The sequence below is a fragment of the Elephas maximus genome, chromosome 3, assembly GCF_024166365.1.
Source record: "Elephas maximus indicus isolate mEleMax1 chromosome 3, mEleMax1 primary haplotype, whole genome shotgun sequence".
NCBI classification, from domain to species: domain Eukaryota; kingdom Metazoa; phylum Chordata; class Mammalia; order Proboscidea; family Elephantidae; genus Elephas; species Elephas maximus.
Genome location: NC_064821.1, coordinates 189,882,479 through 189,899,715, shown reverse-complemented (window position 1 = coordinate 189,899,715; position 17,237 = coordinate 189,882,479). Strand labels below are relative to the sequence as shown.

Genomic DNA, 17,237 nt, shown 5'->3' with positions numbered 1-17,237 from the left:
GAATATCCAACTTTTCATCAGCAGAAACCAGTGATGAGCTCCTGATGAGGTGATATTCCTTGAGGAGACCAGCCAGCCACGTGGAGGCAAATGGAGTATATTGTGTCCCTTCTATCATGAAAGGGCCAGTGGTTCACTCTCAGAGGGATATACATATTTTCTAGGTATGACTTTTCCCTTCCTGTCTACAGAGTCTCAACCAGCACCACTATCTAGGGGCTTATGATAGGGATGGAATCCATTCAGGGGACTCAACATTACAGTGAAATAGGTGCAGGAGTGGGTCCAGAGCATGGCAGTATCACACGCCACACCATCCAGAAAATCCAGGTTCACAGAACACTGAAACAACCTTCTAAAGGCACAGCTGAAGCACCAGCTCAGAGACAAGAATCTGAAAGAATGGAGTACCATACTTCAGGATGGGAAAGATGCATTAAATCTCTGTCTTCCCTCAGCTACGATTCATGGTTCTCCCCAATGGTAATCACTCCCGATGACCCATTTAGAGAGTTTGTGCTTCGTATTCTTGTACCTCTGGGTTCTACAGGGTTAAAGGCCCTGGTTCCAGAGGTGGCACATGCTTGCCAGAGGACACAGCAAGGGTCTCATTCAACTACAAGCTAAAGCTGCCACCAAAGAAGATCCTTATGTCCAGGGACCAACAAGGGAGAAGATAAGTCACCACCATGGCAGGATTAGTTGATCCTGAGCAGCAGGAGGAAATAGGGATGCTGTTGTACAAGAAAGGCAGGGAGGAGTATGTGTGGAACCCAGGTGATTCACTTGGCCAGCTCCTAGCCCCAGTGTAGCTGTGAAGAGCCATATGTAGCAAGTCTAGTCTGAGAACAATGTCATAGCCTAGGGCTCACATTCGTCTGAAATAAGGATTTGGGTCACAGCATTAGGAAAACCACCAAGACCTGCCAAGGTAAGAACTAAAGATAAGGGGAATTCAGAATGCGTAGTGGAGAATTAAGAGAATATGTGTGCAATTTGTGTCCCTGAGACTAGATACAGTGATGGGGGCTGTAATTCACTCAATCTTCTGCGTTTGTGCTTTAGGAAAAGAGGCCTATGGGAACCATGGAGGTCTTCTCCATTGACCAGTATGGAAGAGTAAATCTGTGTAGGGCAAGGGGTGGACTGTGGAGGTCATAACAAATATGCCAATTTGATGTCCTGGATAGTTGATTGACAGTCCCAGCTGCTGCCCCTCCAAAACCACCACTACGCTTGCACTGAGGCTATGCTTCCTGAAGGCTTTTCTCAGCCAATGACTGAGTATGGCAAGCATACTAAGGCAGGGCTTTGTGAAAGATGTGGAATTCCTCACTGGATAGCTTTGGGTTGTGGACTCACAATAGGCTTGGCTAAGCCTTTATTGGAACTGTACTGGAGGCTGAGACCCTTTCTACCCAATCCTCCTTCCTTCCCCCTTTTCTTCACAGGTGTCAAATCTGTATTCCAGTCTGAAGGACCTCCCTGCCTTCTCTTGCTCCCTCCCTGTTGAAATTTTGACTGGTACTACATTCAATCTGCAAATCAATTTGAAGGGAACTGTCTTTTTTATAGAATCTTTAATCACTACAATGTATCTTTACTTATCGAGGTCCTCTCTAACTTCTTTGAATAAAATTTGTAGCTTTTAGTGTAGAGGAGTTTCATATATTTCATTGGATTTGTACCTATATATTTACTGTTTTGGTATCATATTTAAAAATTACAGTAAAAAATAAAACAGTGGTATTTAAAAATTATATTTCTCTATTTGTTGATTATTTAGAGAAATATAATTTATGTGTATTGATCTTGTATTTTGTGTCCTTGCTAAATTTAGTTATCAATTCTGGCAGTTTGTCTGTAGATTCTTTTAGGATTCCTTGCAAACAATCAGATCACCTGAAAATAATGTCAGTTCTATTTTTTTGCTTTCCAATAATTACACTTTAATTTTTCATCGTATTTCACTTTAAGACTCCTCCCCCCCCCACGTATAAAATGGAATAAATGTGCTGATAACATGCATTCTCAAATCACGCCTGATCTCAGAGGGAAAGATGTGTTTGCTATAGGTTCTTGTAGGTGCTTTGGATCAGATTAAAACAGTGTCCTTTTGTTTATAGTTTGTGTCTTAGTTATCTAGTGCTGCTACAACAGAAATACCACAAGTGGTGGGTTTAACAAAGAGATATTTATTTTCTCACAGTCTAGTAGGCTAGAAGCCCAAATTCAGTGATTTAGCTCCAGAGGAAGGCTTTCTCTCTCTGTTGGCTCTGGAGGAAGATCCTTCTCCTCAATCTTCCCTTGGTTTCCGTGCAGGGGTCCCAGGTCCAAAGGACTCGCTCTGCTTCCTTGGTGGTAGGAGGTCCCCCAACTCTCTGCTTGCTTCCCTTTCCTTTTAACTCTTGTAAGATAAGAGGTGATGCAGGCCACACCCCAGGGAAACTCCCTTTACACTGGATCAGGCATGTGACCTGAGCAAAGATGTTATATCTCACCCTAATCCTCTTTAACTACAGGCAGAGATTTACATAGGTAAATCACAAAATGGAGGACAATCACACAATACTGAAATCATGGCCTAACCAAGTTGACATGTATTTTTGGGGGGTCACAACTGAATCCATGACTGCAAAGGTGTTTATTTACATGATCAGATGATGAATTTTTTTCAAATGCATGATTTGTATCTATTGAGATAATCTTTTTTTTCTTTTACTTCATTCTGTTCATGTGGTGAATTACTTTGATTTAAAGATATTAAACTAACTTTGAATTACTGGAATAAACTCCACTTAGTCATGATGAGTTACCTTTTCCGTATTTCAGCAGACTCCATTTTTTTTAGAGTTGCATCTGTGCTCATTAGAGAGATTATTTATTGTCTGTAAGTTTCCATCAGATCAGCTTTGGTGAGAGGGAGCTGATGATTTTGAGTCCTTACATAGCCATTTCTGCCTTGGTAAAAAAAAAAAAAAAGGAAACCCCAAAACAAAAAAACAAACTCATTGCCATCTAGTCGATTCCAACTCATAGCAACCATGTAGAACAGAGTAGGACAGCTCCATATGGTTTCCAAGGAGTGGCTGGTGGATTTGAACCGCCGAACTTTTGGTTATCAGCCGAGCTCTTAACCATTGCGCCACCAGGGCTCCATGTACCCTGCTAACCACTACTTATTATGTCCCCCTTGATGGTTGAATTTTCCCTCCTTCCCTCTGCCATTCAGGAATTCCATCATCCACACTGATATTAAGAAGCCCAGTTCCATAGTAGCATTCTTCACTATTACTATTATTCCCAGTTTGCAGTGGATAGCTCCCATTGAACTTGTCAAAGATGCTGTTGTCTCTCTCGAGTGTATTTCTTGTGGCCTTATGAGGGGAGTGTCCTCTGGCTCTCCTAAGGAACACGGTCAGGTGATGGGTTCTCAGTTATTGCCTGGTAAATTCATTCTAACCGAGCCTTCCAAGTCATTCTTGAATACTGTGCCCAGGAAGTTCTGACAACTCTACCTCATTTTTGAAGGTCATCACTGCATTGTAACCAAACATCAAGGATTCATTCTAGCAAACTGTTTGGACCAGCTCCAGATGTCCTTGCCTAAATATTGAATCCCAGATCATAGACTAGTGACCCCATGTGAGTGAAACATCTTTTATTCAACCCTTTATCTCACCTGCCTCGTCTAACACTGTCAAGATCCTCATATGCTCCATTTCTTCCTGCTGGTTCTTGGTAATCAGGTTCCGAAATTCCTTTGGCATGCAGACTATTTTTTTTTAACCAGAGCAGGGCTTGTACTTCAGATTGTGTTTAGACCTGCCTCTGGTTATTGGCTTGCAGCACTGAAGTGTAGTAAGATAAATTTCCTGGGGAACAAGCGTCTGGGAGGCATCTGCTTTAGATGAGATCATTGCCTGGTTTTCAGGGAAGGGAAAGCAGTTCTCTTCTGGCAACAAGAAAGGCTCAGAGTAATTTGGGAGATCTATCATCCAAATACCCAAACCATGGTATTTTCAATCACATCATAAGCATATGAAAGCTGGACAATGAATAAAGAAGACAGAAGAAGAATTGATGTCTTTGAATTGTGGTGTTGGCGAAGAATATTGAACATACCACGGACTGGCAAAAGAACGAATAAACCTGTCTTGGAAGAAGTCCAATCAGAATGCTCCTTAGAAGCAAGGATGGCGAGACTGTGTCTTACATACTTTGGCCATGTTGTCAGGAGGAATCAGTTCCTGGAGAAGGACATTATGCTTGGCAGAGTACAGGGTCAGCGGAAAAGAAGACACTCAGTGAGGTGGATTGACACAAGGCTGCAACAATGAGCTCAAACATAACAACAATCCTATGGATGGCTCAGGACTGGGTGGTGTTTCGTTTTGTTGTACATACAGTCGGTATGAGTCAGAACCAACTCGATGGCACCTAAGAACAACAGAATCGTCACCCAAATGCCCCCATCCCAGCTCTCAGGGTTTTAATCTTCCCTAATCAGGCCCCTAATCTTCCCTAATCAGGCCTGTGACCTTGGTATAGAGGTCAAAGAGTTTGCATTTTGTCTCCTTTACAGCTCTGTCACCATTATAATCAGGTACTGGGCCTCAGTTTTGTGCACAGTATGCCCTGCAGTTTTAGGAGATTAAAGTCTATTTAAATGTTACCCCTAGCGGTGTTTGTCTTTTGCTGCATGCCTATTATTTTCTTTTATCAAACCCTCAATTATGTAAAAAGAAGCCTCCCCATGCTACTGTCTTTATAAGCATCATCACCTCCACACGGAGCAACTGTTGTAGCACTTGAACTCCCAGTGTGTGTGCGTGTGTGTGTATGTATCATTCCAGGGAAACAAGAGAGAAGAGAATAGAAGTAAGGAGGCAAGAAGGGACAGCATAAATAGTGTGGTGCATTACTGAGCTGACCACTCCTTCTAAGAAGACAGGGCTGGGTGCTTGGTCACAGAGGATGTCTCCAAAGAGGTCATATGGGAGCAGTGCATCTTGGAACCGTCTGTCAGGGATGGGTATGGGGAGGAAAAGTGAACCATTTATCTCCCAATTCCTTCCTTCTTGTCTCTTCTCGGTTTATGTCTGCCTTATAGGACTTTAACTCCCCCACATTCTGATTTGCAGAGGTGGTTGCAAAGCCCCAACACACATGAGTGTTTGCAGTATGTGGACCCCCAGCAACACTGCCCGGTCGTCTGCTTTGCGGGCATGGGAGCTTTGGTGATGCCATGGTGGTAGTCATCGTAGAACCAGTTTTCTAAATTCTGGGTCACAACCCAGAAGCTTCACCTTGCAAGCAACAGTCCTGCAGTGGGTCTCTAACTTCCTCACCTCCAGCCCTCCAAAGAGTTATAAGCCCTTGAGTCCCTTGTTTAATTGTCTTTCTGCTTAAGGTATAGGCAGTGGTTTCTGTCTTCTGCACTAAACCTGACAGTTGCCAGTGGTGACTGCAGACTCCCAGGCTCTTAAGTGCCCCTGGAGACATGGGACTGGATGAGGTGACCTCCCAGCTCTGTGACTCTTGGGTCCCTATGATGGAGAGGAGTGAAGAGAAGTCATAGTATCTATAGCATCCGTCCTTCTTCCTCTATACAAAGGATCCCCATGAGAGTCTGTGTAATGCCTTTTGGCTCTGAGGTGTTCCAGCCTGCTGTAGAAGAACTGGAGCTGGAAGCAGGAGCTGGCGGTCAGAAGGAGAGTCCCTGGGGGCACAGTGAGGAACAGCTGTGCTGAATCACTGCAGTTTACCTTTCTCCTGTACGCAGTTCTACTTTTTCCCCTCTTGGGGTGACCACAGGAAACCCTGGTGGCGTAGTGGTTAAGTGCTATGGCTGCTAACCAAAGGGTCGGCAGTTCGAATCTGCCAGGCGCTCCTTGGAAACTCTATGGGGCAGTTCTGCTCAGTTCCATAGGGTCACTGTGAGTCGGAATCGACTGGACGGTACTGGGTGTGTTTTTTTTTTTTTGGTTTGGGAGCAACCACTAAGAAAACCAGAGCCTTCGAAGATCCAGCCTGGTCATACCTGGGTACTGGGGTTGGTGCAGCTCCCACCACATAGAGCATGATCGAGGCCATATCGAATACCTGGCCATTGCCTTTCAGGGAGGCTGAGAAAATCAGTGCAGTTGCAAGAGGACGCAACAGTGGTAGCTGGGGTTTGGGAATGGTGTGAGCCATCACTAGTACCATCCAGGCCAGGAAGAAAGGCATGCGGCCATGGTGTGAGGGACGGGCATGGCTGAGGGGAGCTGGGTTGACACATAACTTGTGTCTCGTACGGTGTACAAGTGACAACAGGATGTATTAACAAGAAGCTCTTGGGTGAAAGAAAATAGAAACCAGAAAGATATAAAACACATTGGATATAATTTTCTTAATTTCACGCCAAATGGAATTCACCCATGAAACAACCATACACATTAAGTAAACATGCAGACAGATACATATTAAACGTGATAAGTGTGTAGTGAGAGAGGGAATTGGGAATGGAGAAAAATTTAAAAAATAACCAAAAGGTGGAGCTTTCGTATAGCGATATTGATAATACGCCAGAAACCGAGGGTGATTATCACTCCATTGCTCCGCACTTGTGATTCAAAAAGAGCAAATGTCAATTAAAATACAATGAAATCATATTGGTTATGATACAGCATTTAAAGAGCACAAAGAGTTTTTCAATGTAAAATTCAATCATTTTTTCTCTTGTCCCCACCTACTCAGCCCTTCTCCCCATGGGCAACGATTATAACTAATTCTTCCACGTCCTTAAATGATGGATTAAAAAGCCATAATGACTGGATTTAAGCAGAGATCAAGGGAGATCTGATGTCAGTCGGAGGGTGGGTGGAGATGGAGGCAGAGACCCAGAGTGCAGCTGGTGGGGCTGGTGGGCCAGGCTGCTGAGAGGTCCTGCTCGGGGCAGCAGCAGAAAGGTATAGGTACATTTTCAAGGAACGCCGTGGGGAATTTTTAGGTATGAGACAAGTGCATGAGAGAAAGGGGTAAGTCCAGAAAGCTGGTAAGTTTCACTGAAGACTGCAAGAGGGGATGACTGGGCAATGTGAAAAGCCTGGGAATAAGCCCCATCCTAAAACAAAAACAAACACAAACCCATTGCCATGGAGTCGATTTTGACTCATACTAAGTAGAACTGCCCCACAGGGTTACCAAGGAATACCTGGTGGATTTGAACTGCCCACCGTTTGGTTAGCAGCCATAGCTCTTAACTACTACACCACCAGGGTTTCCTGGGGAAGGTGTTAAGAGTCCCAAAACCAAAAACCAAACCTACTGCTGTCGAGTCGATTCCAACTCATAGCGACCCTACAGAATAGAGTAGAACTGCCCCATAGAGTTTCCAAGGAGCACCTGGCGGATTCGAACTGCTGACCCTTTGGTTAGCAGCCCTAGCACTGAACCACTACGCTGCCAGGGTTTCCATCAAGAGTCTCAGGGTGGCTCAAATGGTTAAGTTCTTGGCCACTAACTGAAGAATTGGAGATTAGAACCTTCCCAGAGACATCTTGGAAGAAAAGCCTGGAGATCTTGTTCCGAACGGTCATAGCCATGGAAACCCTACGGAGCAGTTCTACTCTGATGTACACGGGCTTGCCATGAGTCAGACTCAACTCGATGGAAACTGGTTCATTTTTTCTGCAATGGTACTAGGAACATTTGTGGGGAGCAGTCTGAATGGTCCAGGGTCTCCTGTGGGGAATTTTAGGGGCAGGGTAAGAGGCAAAGAGTAAACTTCAGTGATTTAGTGCAGCCTTTCCTCAGTGTGCCCCCAGGGACTCTCCTTCTGACCGCCAGCTCCTGCTTCCCACTCCAGCTCTTCTGCAGCAGGCAGGAGCAGATCAGTGCCAAAGGTGTTGCACAGACTTTCATGGGAATGCTTTGCATAGAGGAAGGAGGACAGGTGCTAAAGACTCTATAACTTGTCTTCACTCCCTTCCTCCATAGGAAGCCAAGAGTCACAGGGCTGGGAGGTCACCTCGATCAGTCCCATGTCTCCAGGTGCGTTGAAGAGTCTGGGAGTCTGCAGTAAGCATTGGCAACAGTCAGGGTTTAGAGGACAGAAATCACTCCCTATGTAATCAATTTTTATTGTGCTTTAAGTGAAAGGAAACCCTGGTGGTGTAGTGGTTAAGTGCTATGGCTGCTAACCAAAAGGATGGCAGTTCCAATCCGCCAAGCGCCTCTTGGAAACTCTACGGCGCAGTTCTACTCTGTCCTATAGGGTCTCTATGAGTCAGAATCGACTCTATGGCGGTGGGTTTTTAAGTGAAAGTTTGCAAATCAAGTCAGTCTCTCACACAAAAATTTGTATACACCTTGCTTTACATTCCTAATTGCTCTCTCCCTATTGAGACAGCACACTCCTTCCTTCTACTCTCTCTCCTTGTGTCCATTTGGCCACCTTCTGGCCTCCTCTGGCCTCTCATCTCTCCTCCAGACAGGAGATGCCAGCATTGTCTCAGGTGCCTGCTTGATACAAGAATCTCATTCTTTACCCACATCATTTTCCATCCCACAGTCCAGTCCAATCCCTGTCTGAAGAGTTGGCTTTTGGAAGGGTTCCTGCCTTGGGCCAACAAAAGGCCTGTGGACGATGACTTTTGGGATCCTTCTAATCTCAGTCTGACCATAAAGTCTGGTCTTTTTATGAGAATTTGGGGTCTGAATCTCACTGCTCTCCTGGTCCCGCAGGGGTTCTCTGTTGTGTTTCTTGTCAGGGCAGTCATCGGTTGTGGCTGGGCACCATCTAGTTTTTCTGGTTTATGTGGTCATTCCAGTCTCTTGGGTTCCTAATTACCCTGTGTCTTTGGTGTTCTTCATTCTTCCTTGTTCCAGGTGGGTTGAGACCAATTGATGCATCTTAGATGGCTGCTTGCTAGCGTTTAAGTCCCCAGATGCCACTCTTCAAAGCGGGATGCAGAATGTTTTCATAATGGATTTTTTTATGCCAATTGACTTAGATGTCTCCTGAAACCATGGTCCCAAACCCCCTTCCCTGCTACACTGGCCTTTGAAGTGTTCAGTTTATTCAGGAGACTTCTTTGCTTTTGGCTTAGTCTAGTTGTGTTGACCTCTCCGGTATTGTGTGTTGTCTTTCCCTTCACCTAAAATAAAACTTATCTACTGTCTAACTAGTTAAAACCTCTCTCCTCCTTCCCTCACTCCCCCCTCTCGTAACCATCAAAGAATATTTTCTCCTCTGTTTCAACTATCTCCCCAGTTCTTATAATACTGGTCTTATACAATATTTGTCCTTTTGCAACTGGCTAATTTCACTCAGCAGAATGTCTTCCAGGTTCCTCCATGTTATGAAATGTTTCATGGATTCATCATTGTTCTTTACCGATGTGTAGTATTCCATTGTGTGAATAGACCACAATTTATTCATGCATTCTTCAGTTGATGGGCACCTTGGTTGCTGCCATCCTTTTGGTATTGTAAACAGTGCTGCAATGAACATGGGTGTGAGTATATCTGTTCATGTAAAGGCTCTTATTTCTCTAGGATATATTCCAAGGAGTGGAATTGCTGGACCGTGCGGTAGTTGTATTTCTAGCTGTTTAAGGAGCCCCCAAATTGATTTCCAAAGTGGTTGTAGCATTTGACATTCCCACCAGCAGTGTATAAGTTTTCAAATCTCTATTCAGCCTCTCCAACATTTATTGTTTTGTGTTTTTTGGATTAATGCCAACCTTGTTGGAGTGAGATGGAATCTCATTGTAGTTTTGATCTGCACTTTAGAGGGGCTAATGATCATGAGCATTTCCTCATGTATCTGTTAGCTACCTGAAGGCTTTCTTTAGTGAAGTGTCTGTTCATATCTTTTGCCCACTTATTAATTGGGTTATTTGTCCTTTTGTAGTTGAGTTTTTGCAGTATCATGTAGACTTTAGAGATCAGGCGCTGATCAGAAATGTCATAGCTAAAAACTTCTTCCCAGTCTTTGGTAGTCATTTTACCCTTTTGGTGAAGTCTTTGAATGAACATAGGTGTTTGATTTTTAGGAGCTCCCAATTTTCTAGGTATTCTGCTGCATTGTTTTTAAAGTTTTGTGTACTGTTTATGCCATGTATTAGAGCTCCTAGGTTTGTACCTATTTTTTCTTCCCTGATCTTTAGTGTTTTAAATTTTATATTTTGGTCTGTGGTCCATTTTGAGTCCTTTTTTGTGCATGGTGTGAGGTATGGTTCTTGTTTCATTTTTTTGCCGATAGAGATCCAGTTATGCCAGCATCACTTGTTAAAAAGACTGCCTTTTCCCTAATCAGCTGACTTTGGGCCTTGGCCAAATATCATCTGCTCATATGTGGGCCAATTTACGTCTGGATTCTCAATTCTGTTCCATTGGTCTATATATCTGTTGTTGTACCAGTACCAGGATGTTTTGACTACTGTGGCAGTATATTAGGTTCTAAAATCAGGTAGAGTGAGGCCTCCCACTTTCTTGTTCTTTTTCAGTATTGCTTTACTTATCCAGGACCTCTTTCCCTTCCCTATGAAGTTGGTGATTTGTTTCTCTGTTTCATTAAAAAATGTCTTTGGAATTTGGATCAGAATTGCATTGTATCTATAGATGGCTCTCGGTAGCATAGACATTTTTACAATGTTAAGTCTTTCTATCCATGAGCAGAGTATGTTTTCCACTTATGTAGGTTTTTTTTTAGTTTCTTGCCGTAGAGTCCTGTAGCTTTCTTCATTAGGTCTTTTACATGTCTGGTAAGATTTATTCCTAAGTATTTTATCTTCTTGGGGGCTACTGAAAATTTATTGATTTGGTGATTTCCTCCTCAATGTTCTTTTTGTTGGTGTAGAGGAATCCAACTGTTTTTTCTTTGTTTATCTTGTATCGTGATACTCTGCTGAACTCTTCTATTAGTTCCAGTAGGTTCCTTGAGGATTCTTTAGGGTTTTCTGCATATAAGATCATGTTATCTGCAAACAGAGATACTTTTACTTCTTTCTCGCCAATCTGGATGACCTTTATTTCTTTACCTAGCTTAATTTCTCTGTGTTGAAGTCCATTACAATGTCGAATAAGAGTGGTGATAAAGGGCAAACTTGTCTGGTTCCCGTTCTCAAGGTGAATGTTTTCAGCATGTCTCCATTTAGGATGATGTTGCCTGTTGGCTTTGTATAAGTACCCTTCATTATGTTGAGGAATTTTCCTTCTATTTCTATTTTGCAGAGGGTTTTTATCATGAATGCATTTTAAAAATCATGTGGTTCTTTTGTGTTATTTACATGAGGAATTACATTAATTGTTTTTCTAATGTTGGACCATCTCTGCATACCTGATATGAATCCCACTTGGTTGTGGTGAATTATTTTTTTGATATATTGTTGAATTCTATTGGTTAGAATTTTGTGAGGATTTTTGCATGTAAGTTCATGAGGGATATAGGTCTGTAATTTTCTTTTTTGTGGTCTTTACCTGGTTTTGGTATCAGGGATATGGTGGCTTCCTGGAATGAGTTTTTCAGTATCCATCCTTTCCTATTCTCTAAAATGCCTTTAGTAGTAGTGATGTGAATTCTTCTCTGAAAGTTTGGTAGAAAACTGCAGTGAAGCCATCAGGGCCAGGGTTTTTTTTTTTTTTGGTTTGAGTTTTTAAATTTCTTTTTCAATTTCTTCTTTTGTTTTGGGTGTATTTAGTTGTTCTACCTCTGTTTCTGTTAGTTCAGGTATGCAGTATGTTTCTAGGAATTCATCCATTTCTTCTAGGTTTTCAAATTTGTTGGAGTCTAATTTTTCATAGTAATTTGATATCATTCTTTTAATTTCAGTTGGGTCTGCTGTGATAGTGCCAGTCTCATTTGTTATTTGGATTATTTGCTTCGTCTCTTTTTTTCTTTTGTCAGTCTGGCCAATGGTTTATCAGTTTTGTTATTTTTTTTCAAAGAACCAGCTTTTGGTCTTGTTAACTCTTTCAGTTGTTTTTCTGTTCTCTAATTCATTTAATTCTTCTCTAATTTTTACTATTTGCTTTCTTCTGGAGCCTGAGGGTTCACTCCCTGTATTTTAAGCAGAAAGACAATTAATCCAGGGTTTCAATGGCTTATAACTCTTTGGAGGGCTGGAGGAGAGGAAGTTAGAGAGCCACTGCAGAACTGTTGCTTGTAAGGTGAACCTTCTTTGCTATGACCCAGAATTTAGAAAACTAGTTCTAGGACGGCTACCAGCATGGCACCACCACAGCTCCCATGACTGGACAAAGCAGATGACTGGACAGTGTCACTGAGGGTACAGCTTCTGTGAACACTTACCTGTGTTGGAGCTGGCTTTGTAGCTGCCTCGGCTGCACCTTCTAAATCTCTCTGGAGATTCTCAACCTAATCATATCTGGGCCCTGGATGCAAAAGAACCTCAAAAATGTGACTTTCCACTTTCAATCTCCAAATAGGAGAGATTGAGAGAGTGATTACCGTACTGACCACATAGCCGAATTTGGAACTCGACAGTGGTCCCTGGCATACCCCCGGGATCCCCATGGGGCTGTGTGGTGAGATGATACTGAAGTGTCTAACTGACCATCTTTGGCTGAGTGTCAGTCCTTCCTCTGTCGGTAATCGCAGCCTCCCTCTGGGGATTCCTGTGAGGATCTGGCAAGATGATATCAGAGAAGGTGTTTTTTAAAACATAGTGAGCTTCCCTGACAGAAAAGGTTTTGATCCTGGGGCAATGGTGCCCACAGACAGCCCTTGCAGAGAGGCTCATGGCCTGAAAGTTGTGACAACCAGGGCTTTGGGAATCACAGAGGCCTCGCTCACTGCTGCTGTGGCCCTAGAGGCCGCAGTTTCATGGTTATAGGTGCCTGTGGGATGCTTCTGTGCAGGGCCACCTGTCCTGGAGTGTGGGCTCCTGCAGGGCAGGCAATGGTGTGACCCCTTGCCCAGTCCAGACGGTAACACCATCCGAGGCTCACCCAGAGGGTAGTATGATTAAGAGAGGGCTTTGAAGTCTGAGAGATCTGGGTTTGAATCCTGAATTTGTCAAATTTTATCTGAGAGAAACCCAGTCTTGGTCCCAATTTGCTTATCTGTAAGACGGGAAAATACCTACCTCACAGTGGTAGAAAGCCTTATGTGAACTCACAGGGCTCTCATGGGACTCTGAGGCAATGTACATAAAACGGTAACACACTGCATGGCTGTTTACCGTGCTTGGTAAAAGAGGCAGTTATTACTAGCCATTGATAGAATATTGTGGGATGACTGAATGAACAAACAGGTGTTTCTTCCCTCCCAGATCCCTAGATTCCATCATCCTTGAGCTATGGCAATGTACTCAACTCTGTCCACACCTCTCTTGCATGGGGCCTCCTCCCACTGGCCAGGAGCCTGGGCTGGGCAGAATTGTGGTGATGTGGCCTGATAGTGATAGGCACTGGAGACCCAACACATCTAGAAGGAAGTTTTGAGTATAGCTTCTTCGGTGTATCTCCCCACCCAAAGTGGTGCAATCTTTGGAGAAACTAATGCACACTGCCACAGGGCACCCAGCCTCTGGGAAGATCCCCGGCTGAACTCTATAAAGGGCCTGCTTTGTGTCCAGATGCACAATCTCACTAATTCTCTCCTCCGTGATCATCCTCAGATCCAGTAAGTCTGTACCTGTCTCTATTCTTTCCTAGGAGTCATGCCTGGTGCCCACTTGGTCTGCTGCCTGCAGCTGTGGGGGAATACTAACCTTGCCTGGAAGTCAGTGTGCATGGGTTCTGCAACTAACAGAGTGGGACCTTGTGGTTTTCCTGGCAAATCCCATGTCCCTTCTTCTCCACCGGTCTCAGTGGGGGGCTGGCTGGGCTAGATGATCTTCTTATTCCTCTTTTCTCACTATTAGGTGCTTTTCTGAGAACTGTCAGTTAAAAAATATCTTCCTCCTATAGCCCTTGGTTTTCTTTTTTCCCTGGTTTCAGTGTGCTGTTTGGGGACAAGGTCTTCCAAAATAACTTCTGGGAAGGTCTTGGAGGGTGGAGGGGTCAGAATCGGTGGTGGTTATCACCGAGGTACATTGGTGCGGAAATGAACTTGGTCCTCCTGTTTGGAAGGTGGGAGTTCTACTGCTGTGTCAGATATCCAGAAACCCAGGATTCTAGACCTGATTGCTCAGGCTGGCGGTCCTTGGTGATTTCCTAGGTGAAGTGGGGAGAATGGGGTAGACCAAAGGCTATGCTTGATGGGAATGTCTTGCCTTGGGACTTCATATTTCTCTTTGTGATCTCGCTTCCAACCGGATGAGCAAGGAGAAGTTGCATACCCACCGCCAGCAGTTCAGCCTCTGCCCCTCACTAACACAGCCTTCATCTCCACTCTTCCGCTCCCACTCATCCCAGACTCCCCCAGGAATGGTCTCAAGATCCAAGACTTGGTTCCATTCTCCACTCCCTGAGACCAATTTACCTCACCATTTGAGAAAGACAAGTTCCTTTTGTTCTGTCTTAGCTCAGCCCTCACTCACTCCTTGGCCTTGTCCTTCAAACTCTCTTCCACCCAGGTCATTCTCATTGATTTCTTTTCTGTAGACTCTTGTCTTGGACTAAAAGGCAAGATGAGCAACATTGCAGCTGAGAAAGTCAAGATATGTCACACTTCATCTGAGAATTTGGTCCTGAGCTTGGTTGAACTATTTCATCAATACACCGGGTATGATGATAAGATCAACAGGGAAAACCTGCTGAAGCTGCTGAAGGAGAACTTCCCCAACTTCCTCAATGACTGTGTGAGTAGGGGTCTGGCTTTCCTGGGGCAGGAAGAGGCTGTGTTATGTGTTCAGGGAGGGGATATGGTGGGTGGACGGTGTCCATGGGCTTTGGCATGTCTTTGGACCCCCTTTCTACGTGCATACACTGTTTATGATTGGCTGATCTGGATTCTGGCCCTTCCCTGGATAACTCTCCACACCTCCTCTCTCTCTTCATTTTACCTCTAGGCCCGAGGTAGGGCCAGTCCCATGTGGAGGCAGAATGGAAGATTCTAGGAGCTCAGGACAGAGTCATGCTCTTTTTTCTCCTGGGTACCTGTCCTGCCACTGGGGCTCCGTTGCTGTGTGAATCTGGACAAATCACCAACAATTTGATCCTTAGTTTTCTCATCTACAAAAGGAGATAAAGGAACTTAATTTCCTGTGTTGGCGTTGTTGAAATGAAATGACTTATGTGAAAATGCTTTGAAAAGGAGAAAAAGTGGTGGACATATTAGAGGCTCAAGAAAGTGTTATGATTTCAAAACCAGTGAATAGACTAAAGCTTCTGCCCTCCCACTGGTCACTGAGAGTCTCCCCAAGGGTCTGGTTGCCTTGGGTTAAAAGGTTGCCTCCTAAAGGCTCTTCTTCACATTTTCCTGAGAGAAGGGGTTATTGTTAGGTGCTTTTCAGCATCATAGCAACACGCAAGCCTCCACTGGCAGGTGAGTGGTGGCTGTGCACCAAGGTACATTGGCGGTGAATTGAACCCGAGCATCCTGTTTGGAAGGTGGGAATTCTACCACTGTGGGAATTCTACCACTGAACTAGCACTGCCGTGGAAGGAGAGGTAACACGGTGGGAATCATGAACCCAAAGACACGGCCACCATCTTTTGTATGGGCAAAGCACATTCATAGTCCTAATTTCATCTAACTGTTAGAAGGAATCATTAGCACAGATTGAGACTAAGGAACAGAATAAATGGAGCCAAACCGATAGGCATTGATGGGAAAGAATTTAAGTGTGAAGAGCATTAGAGAATGAGGAGAGTAACTGGCTGGGCTGTAATGGTCCCGTGGGGGAAGTATGAAGACAGTGCACCTGAAGGGGAGGTGGTAGATGAGCCTGAGTCCCCTTGTCATTTAACAGTGTACTCCCCACGCAAGTTGCAATTTTTGACCAGAAATCTCCAGTGATGAGTCAGGGCTTGACTTTGCTTGACCCCAACTCTCCATCTCCATAGCCTCACGGGACCAACCACACCTTTGTTTCAGCCCTAAGTGTTGTCTCTTCTTCTGTCTCTATTGTCCTCTTCTCCCTTGATAATGTTTTTATGTTTGTTTGTATGTTTTTTTTACCCCACAGGAAAGAAGGGGCAAAGATTACTTATGCAATGTCTTTGAGAAAAAAGACAAGAATAAGGATAAGAAGATTGACTTTTCCGAGTTTCTCTGTGTAGTGGGGGACATAGCCACTGACTACCACAAACAGAGCCATGGTGCCCCACCCTGTTCTGGGGGATGCCAGTGATCCCTGGCCAGTCCAGCCTACAGGCCTCCAGACACCCCCAAAACAATAAATATCTCCTTTCACCTGATACTTGCATTACTCCTTCCTTCTCTTTTGGTGGTATTAGTGGACAAATGGACAAATACTGACTCTCGGCTTTGTAGACTCTCCACAAGCAGGGGGTCAACCCAGCTGACATTTAGTGCAGAGAGGCCTTCCTGGTCTTATCCCAGGCCCACTTCTGCTCCTCAGGGCCCCAATGTAGCCCAACTGCTGGTATCACAGGAGGGCCCTGCTAGTATGGCACATGCTCTTTTTTCTCCTGGGATAGAGCTGGGATCCTGGGATGTCTCTTTGTCTCCCAAGTGGTGCCTGTCTGTGAGTAAGTGTGTAGGGGGTGGGATATCTCAGGTGTGGCACTGAGATATCCATCACTCACCTGGCTGTTTAGGAAAGAACAGGGAGGAGGAGCAGATGCTTTATTTCCTAGCCCTTCACTGCAGTTGCTTCTAAGGGCCATAGAGGAGTTGGATCTCTCCTCTGAGGACAAAAGTACATTCTCGACCAAAGTCATGCCTTTCTGTGACCCTGAGGGCCAGTGGGCATTTTCTCTATGGGTCATTGTCATGAACGGGGAGAGACAGCAGGGTCCTGAGAACCAGCTCTGCCTGCAGAAGTCCATGGATATGGTTTTTTGGGGCTTGTATATGATGTGTTAACCTGCAGAATGTGTGTGTGTGTTTGTGTGTGTTTATGCATGTGTGTGTGTGAATGAGAGGGAGCTTCTGCTCTGAGGTGTCTCTCCTCACTGCAGTGTGAGACATGGGCACTGTGGAGACAGAAGTGCAGATCTGAAGAGCTTGTTCTCCAGTGAGGAAGTCCCAGAGGAAACAGGTGAAAGAATAGGGCTGCTTAAGGTCCACAGTAGTTATGTGTTCCCTTATGGGTGCTGGAGGAGTCTTCTTTCAGTGTGATACTTGAAAAGTAAACTAACCTTTTGGCCAGATA

General features: G+C 44.5%; 1 protein-coding gene across 1 annotated transcript; it reads left to right on the top strand.

Moving 5' to 3' along the window:
- The first annotated feature begins 14,585 nt into the window (after positions 1-14,585).
- LOC126071462 (protein S100-A7-like) lies at positions 14,586-16,250 on the top strand. The gene is made up of 2 exons (XM_049875655.1): positions 14,586-14,756; positions 16,086-16,250. Exons 1-2 carry the CDS (start codon positions 14,586-14,588, stop codon positions 16,248-16,250), a joined length of 336 nt encoding a protein of 111 aa, XP_049731612.1.
- The last annotated feature ends 987 nt before the right edge of the window (positions 16,251-17,237 follow it).

Coding starts and splice junctions, on each gene's coding strand:
- LOC126071462 (XM_049875655.1), top strand. CDS start 14,586: ATGAGCAACATTGCAGCTGAGAAAGTCAAGATATGTCACACTTCATCT. Junction 14,757..16,085: donor CCAACTTCCTCAATGACTGT/GTGAGTAGGGGT, acceptor TTTACCCCACAG/GAAAGAAGGGGCAAAGATTA.